Here is a 21,734-nt window from a genome sequence, read left to right on the forward strand (position 1 = left end):
GAAACAAACACGAAAGATCTCATGTGGGAATTGGACGAAGCAATTAACAGCCACGCGGAAGCTCGAATTAACGTTTACGTAATAACCCGACAGTTCGTTGCTTTATGCTAAAAAAGATATGTCATGTGAGATATTATCACGAAAAAAAGCCTCGTTATATATTATGTAAATATAATAAATTTTTATTATTAGATATTAACAATTTTTACAGAATTTGCGCTTAAATATTGTACAGCTACGACTAAAAGATACCAACGCTATAATCGGAGAACACTTATAACACAAGTTTGTTGGTTTGTTTTTTTTTTTTTAATACAAAACAGCTTATATAAATTCCACGGCAGTGGACGCCCGCTATACGACTAGAGATATACATTCAATCAAGTCGTATCGTATTTAATTCCACTCGACGCCGTTTCATCCGACATCTTTTCGCGGATCTGTTAAACCTAATATCGAACAAAGTCAAGTAGCGTCGTCAAAAGTACAAGGAAATGGGCAGTTACGCGTGTCTGATTAAATACTTTACCACTTACGTCATGAAGTAGTTTTTTTTTACCTCGCTTGTATGGCAGTCGCTTATTAGAGACCGTCGACGCGATCGTGTGAACAAGAGTGAGCAATAATCGCAATGGAAACGCGCGATGGTCATTGTTGAAACTTTACGAAATTTAATAAAACGCGTTCTTGCGTTTTCTTTTTTATACGTACATACATACAAAACGTTACGATATACATCGTCATCGCGGTTAATTGTGATTATGATACAATAGAATGACATGAGCAAACACGATTGTATAAATAAACAGATATTATGGTACAAAGTGATCGGGATCGACCCATTTACAAGATCACGAGTCGATGGAACTCGCACATATGCACTCACAAGTACACTCATATAAACTCATAACTTCGTCTTCGAATCTTAAATCTACGCATTGGACGGTTGCAATCATAGTTTTGCTATTTTTCTCTTTCTTTTTCTTCTCTCCTCCTTTCTCTCTTTTTAAAATTAAAACGTACGCGTGCGCATGAATTTCTACAGAATACGGAACATCTTCAAAGTTATTAGTCAAGACTCGATTAATGCACCTCCATTAATCCAACTTTCTCGCGTTACGTTTAAAGTCACAGTCATAATAATAATAATATTTTTCGTCGCAATCCCGGTGGCGATTATTTGTAATCTCGCTATTTATTGGCGGAACATATTGCCTCAGCTTTAGCCTTGCGAAAATTCAATGCACGACGGGAAATAAATCAGACAAAAAATATCGGTAGAAAGATATTCTCGCGATCTCTCTTTTAGCTCGTCCCTTTTACACGCGCGACATTTTCACGGCCTCGTTTCATGTCGTTGTATCTGAACGCTACATCACGCTGCTCTTTTATGGATACCACATGCAGAGTAACTCGTTCAGAATATATTCCGCCGGGAATTCTGCGGATGCATTTGCGCGGTCGTGTGAATCGGTACGCGGGTATCAATACACATTCAAAAGATGACATATGAAGGGCAGAATATATATACTCAACTATTTTCCATGAGCTTTTCATATGGCGCCTCGAGATTATACATGTCACAAAAAATACGCACTACGTGGTATTTTTTTCTGATTCCTATTTTCTAGTCACGTGTCATATATTACGTATTTTGTCGAAATTAAATACATTTTGTAGCGCTTTTTTGTCACACATGCAAAAAAGATAGATAATTGTATATTTTACATGCATTGTGAAATGATGTTTGTCGATATGATGTCTACGCGAGATGTGAGATTTTAGACATTTTAATATCTTACAGTATATCGATAAAACTTTGATGTAAAAAAATATTACGTCCATCACAGTCTTACTTGTATATACGATATTAAAATTATCGATGTCATATTCATTTTTGTGTCTTTCTTGACAAATACGTGTAATTCGTTGACAGTTTTCAAGCCAACGCGTGGCTGGCATTCGCACGTCATTGTGCAATATAACTTACAACTCCGTCGTGGTCTCTACGGGACTTTGCTCACCCAGATACGTAAATCCGAGATGCGAGTAATCCTTCCTCTCCCTGAATGTGACGTTGTCGTTGGACGGACTAGGGCTCAACAGATCTCCGCCGTGATTGTACAGAGGATTAAGTACCGGTGTCGCATCGCGATTGTTCAAGGTGTTCGTGTTGCTCGCACCGTGATTCTTTCGGCCCAGCGTGGATCGCCTTAGGGAATGGATATTGGTGTCACCGTGGTTACCTGCGATACTGGATGCGCGCGCCGTAGTTGCCGCTTCGGAGCTAACGGGACTTTGCTGGCCTTAAACGGAATACATAAGCTCGCTGTATATACTTGGAATCGTAGCGTGAACGATTTACACATGTATCGTGCGGGAATAATTCGTGTCGCTTAAAATTTTCTTTGGATAAGATAATTTCGCTTTTTAAGAAATATTAATATACAAGAGAAAATAATATATATTTTTATAACTGCTTTGTTACTTTTTAATACATTGCAATAATTAATGCAAAGAGGAGAGGGACACCAATTTTTTCTCGCACACAATTTCTTTCATTTAATAATTCAATGATATAAATTTTGACTTACCAGTACTGTCACCATGATCTTTGGTGATGTAACTGACATTGTCCAGGCTGAACGCGTGATTCTTGTTGCTGAAGTCCAATTGTAAATCATTGCAACTGTCGTTGTCGTCGACTGGCACGCTCATCTGAAGTACCTGCGTCTCGTACTCCTTCAAATTCGGTTCCACATAGACGGGGTCATAACGCGGCATTACATACATGCGTTGCATACGCTCCTTGTATGCTTTGTACCTACGTCAACGAGAATTTATGAGGAAATTTCTCAAAAGAATCGTGTAAACACCCCGGAAAGATTATTTTACGTTCACAACGTGGAAATAACAAGTTTTCGCGAAGATAGCCGGAGCGGAAATTGCAATTAAAGCTAATAGAGATAATAAAGAGTAGAATTTGCATTGCTCGCACCCGACGAGTCAAATGAATATTTATACTCGCGCAGTAATTTTCTCATGCGACTCGTATAATAACGGGTGAGGATCATAATGATAGCTGAGATTGTGTTTAGAGCGACATGCGTACGTAGTAATTAATACAACTGTGTATGAATATAACAATTTTTGTTTCTGCCGAATGAAAGCATGCAAGCGCTCGGAAACAGCAATCTACGATGCAAGTTCAAGAACCCGAAAGTAAATTATTTTTTAAAAAGCAAACAGGAATCTATAATGCAAGTTCAAGAATTCGAAAGTAAATTATTTTTTAAAAATATTTGTAAGATATTTAATATTATATACACATATATATTATATATTAATAAATTAATGTATATATATTTCTCCGCAATTAATTTTTTTCTTCAAATATTAAAAGACATTTAATCATATTTAATGTATAATATTGTGTTTTTGTATTCTAGCCTCATGATTAAATTTTTTTATATGTGTTCGGATATATAACTTAATTTTAATAATATTTAATATTTTTTAATTAAATTCCTATACTTTACAACTTTATGATTAAATCTTTTCAGATGCTTGTCAATGTATTTTATATTATTAGCGAAATCTTGTGACGATTCCAGCATTAAAATGACGTATGAACAACTTACTTGGACCAAGAGACGCAAATGTAGATGATGCCGGCAATACCGAGGATCAAAATTACGCAAGCGATGATGATCAGCGCGTATGGGAATACTTCGCCGCTGAACGCGACCGCGGTTTGTGTTCGCACCGGTTCAGGTGGCATTACAGGTGCATGAATGTCGATAGCGTTCGCTCGTACTAGCGTAGACACGTCGAATGTGATATTCGACATGGCCGACTTGTCCATAATTGATCTGTCAAACATTCGGCGCTTTTAATATTTACTCATGGTCAAATGTCACAACATAATTGAACGTCACAATTAACCTTTCGATGTTCGCGTGGGAAATGCTTGTTCTCTTCGTCAACACGCGGATAAATTATTCGTATGTAATCAATTAAATTTGGAAAGCTAGCTTTCTGATAAACTATCGTAAGACTTAATTATTTGTACTCCTTGAAAACTATTAACACAAATTTTATTAGAAAAATAGATTTAAGGAAAAAATTTTGTCCTCTCTAACAGTTGTAATTTATAAATTATTGCGAAATTAATATCGTAAAAATATTTACAGTAATGTTTATAAATTCCGTTATACGTTATTACTAATTTTCTAAATTATAAAAGATTTTATTTAAAAAGTGACAAAATAATATTTATAAAAACATCTAAAAATGTGCAAAATTGCGTTGATGTATTAAAATGTGCATTTTGTATATGCAACATACACTGCAAGTAATAGCAGTTACGTAATACTATTCCGTAAATAACTGTGAAATAACCGCTTTAGCGTGCATAATTACAAAGACGAAGAATCTAAAGTGCCGTTACAATAAGAAGACCTCAGCATAATCTTCTCATTACTATAAAAATCTTAAGGAAGAAATTTGCTTCAACGATTTCTAAGAAATTTTATGTGTATTTTATTTGTAAAATTTTCTAAATTTCTTTTTCTGGTTATTATGCATATTTTAGTACGTACCTCAGCACTCTGGTGCTGTTTCTACTGAGTATGACCTCGGTGTCCGGGTCGACAGCGTAGAACCACACGTCCGAGTCCTGCGGGAACGTTTCCACGGTGCCGTTTTTCGTCAGAATTTTTCTCACCGCGACTCTATCGATGCCGATCAACAGGCCGCTCTTCTGCTCGATTATATTCGCTATCTTGCCGGCCTCCTTCTGCAGCGCATCCGGCGACGCATCCTGCACCACTAGGATCATGAGATTCTCCTCTCCGATCAGATTGACGATCACCGGTGCAACGATCGTATTATAATTATTGGTCGAGTTGGGATTATCCCGCACGCGAACGTCGAATTTGAAGGGAAGCTCGGATGAATCAACGTGATCGAACGTCACCGTCGTCCTAATTATACCGGTAGAGCTGTCGATAGCGAAGTGGTCGGATCCCCGTCCCTCCAGGATCTTGTACTCCAATTTACCGAACTTGCCGTTGTCCTTGTCGTGAGCCTTCACTTGTATAACGGTGGACGAGAATTGCGCGGTGCGCGGAATCGCCGCAAAGTAACGTCCCCTCGTGAGCTTCTGATTCGCCTCCGGGAAGATAAATTCTGGTTTGTTGTCATTTACATCCAGCACTTGAATTTTCACCTGTGATCAAACGCGTTCGATCAAAAATGAAGTAAATTTTGATAATTTTGTTGCAACAAATTAAGTTTTCTTAAAACAATCCCAATATTGTTTTCCTTTTCATGTTTACCTATCGTTTTATAATAAATCCTATAAAACTACAAAAACGAGAAAGAAAACAAGATAGAAATAGCTTTTTTAGAATTTTTGTTTTTTGTGTATCTAAAATAATATTATCTGAATTGCATCTGCAAAAAAAATAACTTTTATTTATATCTCATGTTTTTTAATCTTTTCATCTCTGATGCGTTCCTATGTGTCATCCATCATATGATTTCATCCTATTGATAAATATTTATGTATTTAAGCATTAAAACGAAAATGTTTTCTTGATAAGATTCGAGAATCATCATCGCGACTCACCATCGTCGTATTTCTGCCAGAGTTTAATAAGCCCGAGAGCGACTCCAACTTGATCTTAATCTGGTAAGACTCCGTCGTCTCATAATCCAGCGCGCCTTTTTTCAGCCTCAGCGCGCAATTCCGTTCCTCCGTGACATTTGCTTCGAACAGACCGGCCTCATTGCCGCTATAAATCTCGCATCTAAGCGGCGTAGTGTCATGCGCGTGACTGTTGATGATGGTGATTATCTTTATTAGCGTATTGTCACCAGCGTCCTCGGGCACTTCGACGTTGTACGAATTCTCGGCGAAGCCCAAACCGATCTCGGGCGGCACCGTTGCAACGTGACGAACATAGACCGGCACAGTCGTCACGGATGACAGTTGCGGGTCCCCCATATCGTATGCGCGTACGTCAACCTGTCGCAAGAGAAGGGAATCGCCGTGTTGTTGAGATGAGTTGAGGGAGTTGAGGATAGCGAAACATCTTTGAATTACGCGGGCAGAATTGCTTACCTGATACTCGGAGTCAGTTTCTTTGCGCAAGTCGTCTCGTATTCGGAGCACGCCGGTGTCGGGATCGATTACGAAATACTTGCTTGCGATTCCGCGGCCGATGATCTCGTATCGAACCTGCCGAACATCGAGATCGGTGAAAATTGCCAGAGACTCGACGAGAAAAAATTAAGAAATATACATATACGAGAAAAGTATAGATCCTACCTGATTCCCTGGTGCTGTTCCGTCAGAATCCGCGGCCGTGAGATTAATCACGGTCGTTCCTATAGGGACATCGTCGTCCAGTGTAATAGGACGCGGTACCGACGTAAATACCGGTGGAATGTCGTTCACGTCCTGTCACGATACATTTAGAATCATTATAAATAGTTATTAGCAGCCCCCGCGTAATAAGATATACTTGTACTAGAAGTTATCAAAGAGCACGTAGATGATAGAACGATCGTCGCGTTTGTGATGTTAATACGCTCAGTGCAAACCGGTTCCGTAAACTGATTCTATATAAGTTAATTCATAAGATTACGACAGATAAATAACTTTAGTTTTGATATTTCAATTACAGATTTTTACACAGAGTAATAAATCCAAAAAAAATATTCAAAAAATAGTTGCCAGAGGTAGATGCATTTTACTCGCACACGCATTTATTTGATAAAGATCTTCTAAATTATTAATTATAAGAAAGAAATTTATTTTCTCACGTTTTTCGTAACTGCGCTTTTTATACGCGATAAATAAATAACAACGAAGCTATCTCTCCCTCTTTGTAATTATGTGGTCTGTGAAAGTGGTGCGCTACACGATACGCTGATGAACACGACATAGTAAATCAATGGATAGTGAAAATTCACTGAGACTCGGGATTCACTGGTGAAAAATACCTGAACATTAACAACAACGCGAGTGGTTGAGCCAGGTAAATCGCTGGTGTTCTCCTCGGTTCCTACTATGAGAACGTGCTGATTCTGACTCTCGTAATCGAGACCGCGGATAGTTTTTATGACTCCGGTCTTCGGGTCTATGCTGAAGAGTTCGGTATCCCCTTGCTTGATCATGTATGTAATTTGCTTCTTTGTGTCCGGATCATCGGCCTAGAAATGATCGCGTTAGCTTTAAAGCCGAGTAAGACCGCATCATCCTTTCCACCTCATGAGATGGGAATCATCGACGGCATGAGTAACGCGAAATATCTTTCGAGGGTCTGAAAGTTGAGAATGGCATAGGTCTCGCGATAACTTATTCGATAAATTTTCAAAATTCCCCGAATAAATTTCCGAACGATTTAACATTATCGATGAAATTACATCTCGTATGATTATTTTATCACGAAATTAATTTTATACCTTTCGATGTATTAAACGAGGCAGCGGAGGCGCTCTATCTCGAGACAAACATTTCAAACTGGGATTTATGTCACGTTGTACGACTTTCGATTCTCGTTAGGTCCAAGTCCATATGGATTAATGTCAATAAATCAATTAATAGTTTCTAATCGCTCTTATATCGCACTTTACACTTCTTGTAATCGGGGACACGAGCTATTATTATTATTATTATTATTATTATTATTATTATTATTGATTTGGCATGCGACTCACCGTGACTTGAATCACATTATAGTCAGGCACGTTTTCCTTGACACGTGCCTCATAACTGCTTTGGCGAAAGAGCGGAACCTCGTCCTCGACATCTATGACTTTCACTGTGACAGTCGCAGTTGCCAAGCGATAATCGGGAGCTCCATCCCTCGCAGTCACCACGAATTTATATTCCTACGCAATTAACGTAAATAAAATGCAACAAAAGCAAAATTGGGAAGAGGGATATATTATTATAATTTTGAATTCACATTTTAATTGATTCGAAAATTTTAATGCAACTGCAGAAATATTCTCGGAACAATTTTAATGATGAATAATTAAAACTCAAAATTACGTCAGAGATTTTTGCCGTATTTTACATATTATAAAGTTATAATCGAACTTTGTTATTACACATGCATTTCCGTGAATGAAAGTTGTACGAACTTAAGCTTAAATGCATTTTTCCTTTGTCCCAGTACACACGATTGTAATTTAACCGTAATATCATCCTCGTAAATCGAGAATAAATTTAAATCGTTTCCGTTGTAAGGCTAATTCTCGAACTGTAATCACGCTTCGCAACTTTCGTAAAACGGAAGAGCATTCCCGGAAGATTCGAGCTAGATAGCTGCGCTCGTAATGAATCTTAATAAGCACTGCGTGTCATGTAATGTAGCCTTTTACAAGTACAAACAGAAGGCAAAGACTCGCATTGACTTTTAGATACTCTCTCTCCAGAGAATTCCAACATAATTAAACATTTACAATTTCCTAGCTTGAAATATCTCGACACGTGTTTTCCAGGATAAAAAAATATAATTTCACATCAAAATATACTTATTAAAAGCTAAAGTCACACATCAGAGATTTTTACATATTATCGTCGTATTTTACATATTATAATAGTAACTAATATTTGGAAAGAAACTTTCTTCTTCAATTTCACTGATAGATCAGATATAAATTCTGTCTGTCCTTTTATTATATTAATTAAGTACAGAACACATGCAATGTCATAATATTTGCTAATCATTTATTAATTTTTCCCAGTACCCAAAAAATTATTGCAGAAGTAGTTGCAAGACCATTTTATAAGTACAAAGATCAAGAATGCAATAAAAATTACTCACATTATTCTGCTCGTAATCCAACACTATTTTTGTCAGAACATCACCAGTTTCGGGATCCACAATGAAAGGAATGTCATCGGGTGCAAAGTAAGTGATCTCAGCGTTGATGCCTTCGTCGGCATCTTCGGCGTGTACACGGCCGATCAATTTACGTGCCTCGCCCTCTTTGACGGAAAATTCATAAGGGAGATCCATAAATTCAGGATTCTTATCGTTGATATCAGTGACCATGATATTGACAGTCGCGGTGCTGAAGAGACCGCCGGTATCCTCAGCTTTTATCAACTGAACCAAAAATATCACAGGGAGAATTAATATTCCGCTTTCATATAATTTTTCATTTTAATATGAAATGCGACAAAAAAGAATTTTACTCTCATATTAATAAAAATTTTGAAAAATCCAATATAGGAGAAAAATATGTGGGTTACAAATTTTAAAAAAATATGAATTTTTAAAAACATATAAGGTTGGTAGGAAAATTTTTTCATATTTTTTGATATTTAAAAACATGCAGAAAATGAAATTACTTTCTTACTAATCAAATGTTTATAAAGCTGTACTTAAAATTAACATGCTTTAATTTGAATAGCTACTCGTTTATAAGTGGAGAAGCAGAGAGAGTAACCGATGTTTTTTTCTGGATTAGATAAAAGTTAATGGAGAGCAGCGTAAAGCGAGAAGTGCATTGTCTTGTAACAGATGATGTAGGAAGTTTGTGTTGCGATGTTCATGAGCGGTTGACGATATTGACTCACCAACTGATATCGGGTCAAGTCCTCCCTATCCAACTTCCTTATAACGGTAATAACGCCTGATTTGTCGCCGATTGCAAACTGGCGCAAGTCATTCCCCGATACTATCGAATACGATACCGGATCGTTTTCTGGGTCGATGGCCTGTACAACGATTCATTAATAAGTCTATTATCGATATAAATATTTAACGAACTCTTGTTTTAGATACAATACTTAATAAATAATAATAAATTCGAAAAATTTCGCAAACAATCTCTTACATTGTTTAAAAACCAAAATGTGAATTTATATAAATAAATTGATGTAAAAGAGGGAATGCAGAAACGAAATGATTTCAACGCGATGGAAAAATAACAAAAGGTATGTCGAGCAAATATATTATTTCTATCGCAATAGTTGGAACTTAAAATAACAGGCAAGAGAAAGAAAAATAAAAAGAGAGACATTATCGGCAATACTCACAGTGATAGTGGCAACCGTAGAATTGATGGATGCCCCCTCGCTGACTTGCACTTCATACACTGGCTGCTGGAACACGGGGCTTCTGGTGTTGGGCCCAGGAATGACGTTCACCTCGACGATCGTCTGTGAATACCTGCCACCTTTGTCAGTGGCCTGCACGGTGATGCTATATTGCTCGCCAGCGTTCAATTTCCTCACGGATTCGATAACTCCGGTCTTTGGATCTATCTTGAATTTGTGCAAACCGTTGTTCGAAACATGATAGATACTGTACGTTATCTCGGCGTTCTCTCCTTCATCATTATCCGTAGCTTCCACCTACGGGAGAATTAAAATTAATTTATTTCCTCTTCTTTTGTAGCTCGTACCTTTAAACGTGATAAAGAGCTATGAAGCATTCATAAGCGGTAATCAATAATTTGATGAGAGAGATATGAGCAAACATAGAAGTAGTAACTATTATTACTAAATTAAAAGAGATGACCAGCCACCTTTGCCACTTGTTTCTTCGTTTCTCCAGCTTGAACGGTGATGGGTGCCATCATAGGAAGCAGAGGCGCATTATCATTAACATCATTCAACGTCACGACAAACGACAGAGGTGACGACGCGGCCACACCCGTTTTTTCCCGGGCGACTACTTGAAAGCGGAAGCGGCCTGGACTCGGGGGATCCCGGTCCAGATTCTCCTCGTTGACGACAAGAACGCCGGACGGATCGATCGCGAAGAAATTTGTGGTTAATTCGAAGGTATATGCCGGTTTCGGGTCGTCCGGTCCCTGGATACGACACGAATATTTTATAAGAGAATGAAAACGAGAGTTGGAAATAAATAATATTACTGATCGATGGATGGAGTTAACCATCGAATCAGCTAACAATAGAGAAAACGGTCGATTCACATTTCGATCACGCTTCGTTAAGCGAAAATCGATAAAATCTACATTTAGTTGGGCTTACCAGATCAGCATCCGACACGGTGAGCACAATGGGATTATCGCTTTCATCGATGACCTTTGTGCCGATCGGAGCGTTCTCGTCGACGAAACCTTCGATACTCGACGCCGTTATAACGGGTGGATTGCTGTCAACCGGTTTGACGGTGATTGTTAATTTCGCGGTAGCTGAACGTTTCGCTTCCGACACTTCAACCGCCTTAAAAGAAAAAAAAACCAAACAAATGACAAACTTATTACGAGATACACTCAAAGCTTAAAACGCGAAGTGTATTGCATGTATAAAAAATGTTGCCTTTTCATTAAAAAAAGAAAAACATTAATTACAATCATAAAACATCTATTATAAACAATTGTTTAAATTTTCTTATATTTTCTACTACACATTTTTACATACAATATTCATGAGTAAAATTGTTTAAACATTTTCTTAAATATAACAGGAAAATATAACAGTGACATTTACCTTAATGATTATATCAAACTTCTTGGTTACCGTCGTGTCGACAGCTCTTATTTGCTTCACCGCCCCGGTATTAGGATTGATCTCGAAGAAATCTCGATAATTTGGCGGATTTCCGCTAAGGAAGGAGTAGTGGATGGGCGCGTTTATGCTGTCCATGTCGACAGCCTGGATTTTCTCGGGCGAGATATTGAGTATGCCGGATAATACTCCGCTCGATACCTGACGGGGGAAAATAGAGAATCGTGCTTACAGAACCGGTTGGATGATTTATTGATAACGCGAATTTGAGTGGCGAGATATCTGCGACCGATTAGGCGTATATAGTCTCTCGATTACATTTAAATTTTCTGATAAATTTACATTGGGATTGGCAGAGAACACGGACCGTTAAAATAATTCTCGCTATTAATACACGCTCGAACCGGAAAGCTGAACACTTTGGTTTATAACCGATTCGATTTACATACCGATGCGGAATATTCCGGATTAATGCAAGCGCCGTCTGAAAGCATGCATCCTTGGTAAATAAAGGACGGATCCTGATCGTCATCGTCCCGTATGTTCACCGTCAACGTGGTCGTGGACGTGAATCTCTCGGATACATTCCTCGCACGATCCTGCAAGGAAACAATTTGTAACATCAAGTGACATGATAAATCGAAATAAATGCGAATTAACATTCTAAACAGCGTTTCGGACAAGATTTTAGCTATACGAGATGCGAGACAACGAGCATTTTATATTCCATGCTATAATGTTATACTTTACTTTACCTTAACACATGTTAAATATTAAATGAAAATTATAAGATGTTATTGTTTTAATTTTGCCATTTTAATATTTTGATATTATATTTTATTATATATTTTGACTTCTTATTTTATTAAAATTACAACTATAATATACAGCTCTAATCAAAATTATATTCATAATTATATCCTTATCATAATATGATTAATTTATCATTTATTATTTTATTATAGTTATAATAAAAACCTATTAATTCTTTTAATAATTAGCTATAAAAAATAATTCTTGTTTGTTCTATACTTAAAATGATCTCTCCTTCTAATTCATATATATATTACTATTATACATATTATATTACTACAATACATATTAGTACAATATGTCATATTCTTCCGTGATTTTATGGAAAATAATGGAAAAAAGGACGTGAAATATCGATGAAAGTATCGGCCTATTTTTCACAACTCATAAATAAATGATACATGGAAACGGACTGCGATAATATGCCATTAATCTTTCGATTTTGATGCGTCACGTTTACATTGACATTTTCAATAGTCGCTATACGAAGAGAAATGAATATCCGTTTTCTTTTTCTCGTTCTCACTATAGTTAGATCACACCAGTTCTATCATCACCCGAGGAGAAGTCTGTCCCTTTCTCCTCATCTCCTGTTCTCTTCTGCGACCTTATTTACGCAATAACGGGTTTGGGCTACTTACGAGGTGCTCTAAATAAAGCTCACCGTTACTATAACTTTTCTTGTACAAATAAGATTACGAGAAGGACAATATCTTCCAATACCTCTGCATAAAACATAAGCTTTACAGATTGTTCATATTGCATTAGGACTTATAAATTGCAAATTATGATTCCATTAGTTGAAGAATGTGCGCTACTTTTTGCGGCATGCAAAATGTTCCATAAATTTCGTCTTTTAATAAAACCACGCATTATTCTCCGCGACTTGCTAAAGCACGCTGAGAAAACATTCTAGCATCTCCTCAAAATTGTTCCGAGTTTTCATATACGAGAAATGAAAAGCGAATGGGGTAAATATTTTTATGCAGTCAATGTTATAAGATGATTTAATATTTGACACAAGTTGAAGGCTTAAGAGTGAAATTTCTATGAAACGTCGAAAGCGAAAACATTTATATATTTTACATATAAATCATCGCGATGCCCGTGCATCGACGCGGAACGTTATCCCTCGGAGCAACATGTGAGAGCAGAAGTCGGTCATTTGTTCCACATAATATTCAAATGAGCCACACCTGCTGCAGCATGGGATTGTAACTGGGGAGCGGCGGCTTAAACCGAGAGGGAGAGAAATCGATCGCGTCCTCGACTCGGGGAGATTCGCCGCGATTATGGGAGACTATACCCACTTTATATCTCGTAGCTGGGGAAGCCAATGAGAGAGAGAAAGAAAGAGAAAGAATTGAGCGAGAAATAACTATTACCCTTGACCATGGTGCGCGCACGGCCATGGCCGCATCCCGTATGCCAATACGTAATAATGGGCGTTGGTGCATCCATTTGCCTTTTTTTCATTTCGTCTCGCTTACGGTCACTCACTGTCAGGGATCATTTAATGACATCGTGTTGCCGAGACGCGGCGCAGCCTCCAGATGCAATCGCAATTTTTTCTTCCGACGATGACGCGAAATTGCGCGTTCATCTATGATCGGTTGCGCAATTTCGAACATGCGCAAAATTGCAGCGACAGCGATGACGAGCAGCGGCTGTATCTGTACGATAGATATGCGTTTCGAAGCACGGATAATGCTCCGCCGCACATTCGTCTCGAAGTCTATTACAAGTGGGATGAAGATCCAGTCTGTGCGACCCCGGATAATGTCCCGTGTATCGACTACAGCTGTTGCTTCGAATTAAATTGTAGCAGAAAGACGACGATAGCCAGAAAATGTTGTGCATTCTCAAGTTAAATAATTTGCTACGAGAGATGAGATCAATAAACAAAAAGAATCATTTTAATTTTTCAAAGTAGAATTATCAAATCAAACTTTAATTGCAAATATCGCGATTTGATATTATCTATTTTCTCTCGCCAGAATAATTGAACTAAAATAACATTGCGAGCTTATATAATGATACAGCAGAATCGAAATAACGGTGTAATAACTTAATAGAATCGATTCCGAGAAGGAGTCACTTAAAGTGACGGTTAACTGATCGCTTACAAGAAGCTATGACCGCAGGCGGCTCTAAAATTAACGAGGTCCCAGGATGGAAACCGTCTATTGTACCCTAGCGTGAAGCCCTTATAGATGCGAAATCCTCGCAAAAGACCTTTCCTAAAAAATAGTTGCTCGTTCCAGGCTAGCCTAAGGAAAATATTCAACGAGGTCCTTGCGCCGGAAAGATTAAAATATTCGTTCTCAATTTATCTTAGACGGAATCGCTTCCGCCTACGATCAGAGAGATACTGAATAAAATCCCGAAAATACAATCAAATCATAAATCAAACATTAATAAAATATTAATGTAATCAAACATTAATAAAATATTAATGTAATCAAACATTAATAAAATATTAATCGAGAGACGTGTCCTCGGTTAAGTTGTCGCGCTACCATTCAAAGATCCGAACGCGTGATAAAAATAAAATAGAGAAACTTCGAATCGTGAAGAGAAGTTGACTCTCGACTGTCCAAACGATTCACTCACCGTTGACAAATCGCCGACATTGTCGTCGCCGACACTCGGACTGACGCGTATTAAAGCGACAGCCAAAAACGCTTTTATCGGACCGAGGAGCTCCATTGTCGGGCTTACGATGAATCACGTTCCATCGATGGTGCGTCTCGAATCCGAGCCATGTTCTCGCATCCTCATTTAGAGGAACACATCGCCGTTGTCGAGAATTAATCGATTAAAATCGTCCGACAGTTGTAGAGACCTATTCGGCGAGATACCTCGTGAAATTCCAAGGATTAGCGTGTAATAAAGTGCGGTAAGGCGTGTCCCAATTTGTCGTCCCACGTGCAATTCCTGCGTCGATCGTCGAATTGCGCACGAGTCCTTTTAATGCGAGCCGTTAAGTTACGAACGGGGACCTATATAAATCATGCTCTTTAATCGGCGCGAACGACATACCTCTTCAACTCCCTTAGACCGCTTGAATTATATTAAGCGCCCATCGAGAAACCGAAAGGTTGGCGATTAAATATTTCCAACGATGCATTACTGATGTATGAAATATTTTATGTATATAAAAATACAAATAATCTAGACATTATAAATTTAAAACGTCGTGAGAATTTTTCATACATAAATTTTATATTCGCGACAATTTTTCTTTAAGATAATAATCTTTACATCGATAGAAAAATGTCTCGCCAACATTCCCATCTAACATTGCATGTTTTCCATTCATCTGCATGTTCTTTTAGCGCGTCTTTTATTACCGAAAGCTCTTTACAAATAACGAAAGATTTACAAACGTCGATCAGCACAATGCTATTCTCGCGCGATGAAAGCAAGGAGAGGAGTGTAAATCCGACGTTTCGTATAAACGATCGGCTTGATCGGCGCGCGCGATCAAGTTATATGTATTTCGACGAGGCAACATATGCGTCATCGCGCGAATCGGTCGGTGAGGAGGTCTTTTACGTAACGGCAGATTATTTGCATCGGTATCGGAATCCTAAGCAATGGCGCGGAATATTGCATCGGGGGATCATTTTCGCGCTCATCGGCAAATCGCCGTCTTATCCGCCTACGCGCGCGGATCGATCATGCGTGCGGATCGGCCACGAAATCGTCACCCCCGGCGGTTTTCTCTTGAGCACGATCTACATACGTCGGATCGCTCTTTCCCGCCCCGCGGGACACGGAACTTTTCCTGCGTAAAATTTTACGGGGAATCTTCAGTCTCGATGTCCTATTGCGACCGACTCACACTGATATCCGCGTTGCTGCGGAAGCAAGAGTGATCTATAATCAACGTTTCGCGACGCGCGCTTTCCACCGCGAAGGATTGCGAGAAGTTCCGGAAGTTCCAGGTCGCTTCCTTTGCAGACTGTCATTTATTACGTTCATTCGAAAAGCGCAATAGACTTTTATTTCGCTGTTATTAATCTTCAATTTTCCTCAACGTTTATTTTCATCAGATTTTCCAAATAAGCTAAGAGAATCCTTCTTGCGATAAAGTATAAATATCCCAACGGTGAAATTGAAATATTGATGTTGCGTTCTCTATACTCCGTTTTACACTCGTCCCGGATTTGCCGAGGACTCTTCCACCCACGCCGATGCCAACGCACTCCGAGGAAGCGCCTTGCGGCCGCGTTTTAACCGTTTGCTTGACAAATGTCCGCGTATTTCTCTTCCTAACGCTCGTCATTAATCTCCCGACGTGGATGAAAGAATTCGCGCACGAGTGAACCGTTATTGTGCGTACAGTGCCACAGTTACGTGTTACTGTGCGAGAAAACGTTCTATTCTTTCAACGCGTTCATAGAGCGCCATTAAAGAAGCCTCTTGATGGCGTAATAATCGACCGCAGCGCTGTTGCCTCGCTTGTATTGTACATTTTATTTTAATTAAGTGTACATTCTACGATTTATTTCCGACATTAATTACGATTACGCGAATTATGCTCCGTGAGGAGAAAAATTTGTTCGCGGTATGACGTAACGCTCGGAGGCTCGTAGTGTCGCGATACGAGCGAAAACCACGCACGTTGATTCCGCTGATTCATATTTTTCTCGGCGGACGATATTTACGATCGACTATATTTTCGCACTGACACGATGATTGAAATCTTCGCATCCGATACACCATTGACACTCGCGCTATCTTCGTGGCCGATCGGTCGGCGCAATCGTGCCGTATTCCATCTCGCGATCACCCGCGACGGAAGGATTCGCCGCGCGCGTTACACGCGGAATTGGCCACGTCGGCACTCTGCTCACGGGAAAATCGAAATTCCGTGCTTGGGTTACACGCGTCGCAAGCCGAACGGTGACTAATGCCGCGATTCTCCTACCTCACGTACATCGTAGCTCGCGTGCGGCATGCATCGCTGCATATAAGTCTCGTCCGCTGCCCACCTTGCGTAGTCCTCCGAGCCGCGGATATCTACCTGGCGGCACCTGGGTAATTTCCTTTGTTAGCCGGGCCCACGACCGACGACGTTTGCGCGAAACTGTGCCATTCTCGTAGATAAGATGAACGAGGACACAATCGAGGACATTATAACGCGTTGAACGGCGCGAGGAAAAGCCCATATTATTTTTCAGTGATATTTATAAAACTTCAAATTCTAATTTTCGCAAAAAACCGCCGATATTTTTTATTAATATATATATGTAAATATATTTAATTTATTTAAGAATGTTATCTCTTTTTTAATAATCAACATTGCAGATAATATCTTTAGATATCGAATTAATCGAATTAATTAACATTCTACTCTAAATAATAATTTTCGCCGTGTTTTAATGAATATTAAAAAATTAAAAAATGCTATATTAAAGAATATTAATGACTATGAGTCGCGATGTAAAAAAAAGCTTCGCGAAAAAATTTTAATTATAAAGTTCAATGCGCTTGAGGTTATAGCCGTAATCATTATCATTTAATAAAACTTTCATGTAACTCTCATGAACTATTCTATATATTAACAATGCTTCTTCTCTACAAGTAAATAATAAAATGTACGCTAATGCGTTAGTATTTGACGGCGAAATTTTACCATTGTGATGTGATGATCCTATATCAGAGGCAACTTGTCGATTTGATTTCGCAGTGCCTTGTTCATATGCAAATATAACTGCTCGTGTAGAGAGTAATTCTAAAATGCGAACGTGCATGACCATCGAACGTGACAATCGCGACGGCATAAGTGCCGTCATAAGAGTAAATATAGGCAATGCTTATTGAACAATTATTAAGTATTGTTCTCGGCTACGGGTGCGCGGGGTGCGCGGTGCGGATTGACATTTTATATTGCTTCCCGATTATATTATCATACCGAGAGAGACCGCGTTGCAACGTAGGTAGCACATTACGTTGCATTGCACGATACCGATTACGCTCTATGACGATTCGTCACGGCGATCGAACAATCACCGCATGATAGCGTGGGCTTTTAATGAATATGCGGTATTCGCTAATAAGCATCTCGCTTTCACTTGCATAAAATGAGATTACAGGACCATTAACATCTACGTCGTCTGTGTGTGTAGGTATGTGTATTTACTGCTCCTAATTATATTCATCAAAATGCCACTTTTATTTCTCTCCCTCTAAAATTTTCCCTTTAATTCCTTCGCTCCTAATTAAAATTTGTCATTTATAATTAGAATCGCTCTCTTTTTAGGATTTTTCTATCATAATCAAATAATGATATGATTTTTCAGGCAAATATAATTGCTGGATTTATCTTTTATGTTTATCGTATAATAATTATTAAATTGATGCGTTAATTTGATAAATGAGCCAGGCCATGTAGCAATATTTTTATTGAGTCATTTTATCAGAAAGTTCAAATTACACGGGCGATAAGTGTCGCGATGTCGACCACCGCGTGTCTCAGACATGAAAACCGCAATTTACGAGTTCTAATCCGCCTATAGCGGGCTCACTGTGCAACTACCTGCACGAATCGAACAATGTCGAGTTTAGCGATATGCAAATAGTTACAAGCTATAAGACTTGGACAATCGGCGGGCGAATGTGCCGAACGGTTAATGCCTTACGGTACCGCGAACGATACGTTACCGTACCGCGTACCAAATGTTATTCCGTACCGATATTACCGTTACACACCGATCCTTTCGTTATTTCGCTGAGTTTGCGCCGAGAGATTGCGCGAAAACTTTTCGCTCTTAATCCAGCGATTGTCTCGATTATTTTTATTATCTGTCATTGAATCTAATATATATCCATTGAACAACTATTGCATAAGATATATAGTGTACATATTTATTGTACTTATCTTATTTGAACTTCTTAACTAACTTGGACAATTCCTCTGAAATTTCATTAAACACAGAATACAATTTTTATTACCCTCATTTCTCTTAATTTACAAAAGTGCCTGAACTTTTAATTGCTTGTTATTTAAAAGCTGTTAACTTTCTCAGTACTTTTCTTAACTGAATCAAATTAATAAAATATCTAGACAGAAAATTGGAGTAATTTAAAGTAGTTTCAAAATTCCTATATTTTTCTCTCGACTATTCGTGATATTCGTGCGTCTTTATATTTTTAAAATACCACACATACCTGTAGACACGCGCGATTGATACGTAAAAGTAATTAATTACTTAGATTAGAATTACGTAGATTATCTAAGCTGGATGCGTAACCATAATTAACGACTTGTCCATACGCTGTTTGTGCAACTTGTGCGAGACCATAGAATCGATTAATATCATTAAAATCATTAGACGTGAAAAAGGACGAACACGCATCTACCTGACCAGCGTGGTGCCGTCGGGTTGTAATACCGTTTAGCGAATGCACGTCTGCGAGCTTGTACGTATATCAGTTTCTAATCTGCGACAAAACACGCAGGACGCGAAGGTTTCGTACGAGGATCGTGCGCATGTAACGAAGCGTGCACGATGCCTGCGCATATAATTATGCACGCGCGAATATCTCGGAATTACTGCGATATGTTCGCGTGTGAATTATCCTGAGGTATCCCTTTATGCGGATAATATAAATGAGCGAATTTGGAAATAATTGCTATAACGGGATATGTTTACATTGTACACATTTCAACTCATCGACCCTGTTTCTCACGAGAATAGACAGAGGCTGAATTATATCGCGCTCCAGGTACCGCAAGCATTAATAAAATAAATCTTTACTAAAGGTCCGTTTTATAAGTTTTCTTGCTATAAATTCTCCTCGGTTGAAGCCATTTTAGATAATCTATAATTCGCAATGAAGTTTAAGAATCCTACTTATAATTTTATATGCAACATCAATATATATACATCTTAATATATATTTTATTTATACACTTCAATTTTTAATATTTTCTGTATTATATCACATATAAAATTACAAATAGATTTTTATCGTAAATATAAATTATAAATTGTCTAAGAAGGATTTGAATTCCAGGTGAATTTTATTCTTTAACACTATTATTTTTAAAAAATCAAATAAGAAATTAAGCAGTATAATTTGCTTTATGAGCAAATTCTCAAAAAGGAACTATAGGTTGATGAAATAATACATGATCATCTGACATCCTTTTCTGTACCTTGAAACGAGCTCGAAGAGACCGCAAGAGATTAAAAAGAATTATCGTGTAAAGAAATGTCGCGAAATACAAGTCCCGAACACGTTTTGAAACGAGCGGACCCTCGAGGCTTATACTAATAACACTCGAAAGGACGAGAACAAGCGTCAAGAGGTGCGATATGCTAATGCGAATATGGTTTTCCGACAACTTGTTCGTCGACTGCTTGTTGTGACTCACCGATCGGTCCCTCATCCCTCAGCCCACGCACCTGACCATTGGCTATTCTACATCCTCCTGCCGATTCTCCTTATGGCGTTAAATTAAAGAGAGACATGCGCGTTTATAACTGATTATTTTATGCCGACACACGCACATTATAATCGCTAATAAGACGGTCTAAAAATAATAAAATCGATGTTTCAAGAGGCTCGTCAACTGCGCTAAGAATGCTCCAGATCGATGTTACATAATATGTTTATTATGTGTTTGCGACATTATGCGCTCGACGTCGAGACATTTTCGCAACAGGTGTAAGCGAAAGTTACGTAACATGAATACGTTGATGACGTGGAATATATCTATTTGTTTTGTTTGTGGAAGCGTTTTAATTAATATCTCCAATTGATTTATCTTCATTAAAAAATTTATTGATACTTGACAAGTGTTAGAGGATTTTGTTCCTCGCAAAATCAATAAACTTTTAGTAAAGATTGAGATGTAATTTTATTTCCGAAATGAATTATATATCGCGATAAAATATTAAGATATTTGTCTATCATACTTTTATTATTCTTAATAGAAAATTATCATCTTACTCTCGTAGGTTTTTCGATATAAATCTTATTTATATTAAAATACAAAACACGGTAATTTTCTCAGTATACGCCGTTAAATGATTACCGTTAGTGAGTTCCTCGTTATTCATGGAAGAATTTTCTACGGTCGTCGCGCGGGTTTTCAGTTCGATGTCGTGTAATGCAACGTATCGTTGACCGACGCTAACTATATGTTCGATTATCATATACTTGACAGATAACATATGCACAATATTACAATGATATACATAACGGGAAGATAGCCAAGAGTTAAAGCAAGATAAGCAAGAATCGACTGACGTTGAGTAAGAGATTGAATTAAGAAATTGGAAAAGTTTCTGGATGATAAATTTTGAAAAAATTATTTTTCATAGAGAAACAAGATATTTATTATTAATTACTTTTCTCTTTAATAAATGTCTTATATTATGCAAATATCAATGTTCAAAGA

General features: G+C 38.1%; 1 protein-coding gene across 6 annotated transcripts in view; it reads right to left on the reverse strand.

The window, feature by feature from the left end:
* Window positions 1-161: 161 nt before the first annotated feature.
* Cad99c (cadherin 99C) overlaps window positions 162-21,734 on the reverse strand; it is a 109,161-nt gene continuing 87,588 nt past the window's right edge. For 2 of the 6 annotated variants that reach the window (XM_083084807.1, XM_083084806.1), the window contains 16 exons: window positions 11,953-12,102; window positions 11,486-11,704; window positions 11,024-11,218; window positions 10,555-10,842; window positions 10,064-10,381; window positions 9,602-9,742; window positions 8,844-9,128; window positions 7,729-7,902; window positions 7,012-7,221; window positions 6,335-6,466; window positions 6,128-6,244; window positions 5,633-6,031; window positions 4,602-5,230; window positions 3,642-3,872; window positions 2,595-2,824; window positions 162-2,306 (listed from right to left, as the gene is read on the reverse strand). In XM_083084807.1, coding sequence (XP_082940933.1) covers window positions 1,987-2,306; window positions 2,595-2,824; window positions 3,642-3,872; window positions 4,602-5,230; window positions 5,633-6,031; window positions 6,128-6,244; window positions 6,335-6,466; window positions 7,012-7,221; window positions 7,729-7,902; window positions 8,844-9,128; window positions 9,602-9,742; window positions 10,064-10,381; window positions 10,555-10,842; window positions 11,024-11,218; window positions 11,486-11,704; window positions 11,953-12,102 — 4,038 coding nt within the window. In that variant the 3' untranslated portion in view covers window positions 162-1,986. Of the gene's footprint in view, window positions 2,307-2,594; window positions 2,825-3,641; window positions 3,873-4,601; window positions 5,231-5,632; window positions 6,032-6,127; window positions 6,245-6,334; window positions 6,467-7,011; window positions 7,222-7,728; window positions 7,903-8,843; window positions 9,129-9,601; window positions 9,743-10,063; window positions 10,382-10,554; window positions 10,843-11,023; window positions 11,219-11,485; window positions 11,705-11,952; window positions 12,103-14,929; window positions 15,319-16,064; window positions 16,911-16,989; window positions 17,227-21,734 lie in introns of those variants that run through there. The other 4 variants (XM_083084811.1, XM_083084809.1, XM_083084808.1 and 1 more) reach the window with 4 other exon arrangements.

This window comes from Camponotus vicinus, unplaced genomic scaffold, assembly GCF_025532165.1.
Source record: "Camponotus vicinus isolate PSW18456_S1 unplaced genomic scaffold, iyCamVici1.0 SCAF_12, whole genome shotgun sequence".
Taxonomy (NCBI): domain Eukaryota; kingdom Metazoa; phylum Arthropoda; class Insecta; order Hymenoptera; family Formicidae; genus Camponotus; species Camponotus vicinus.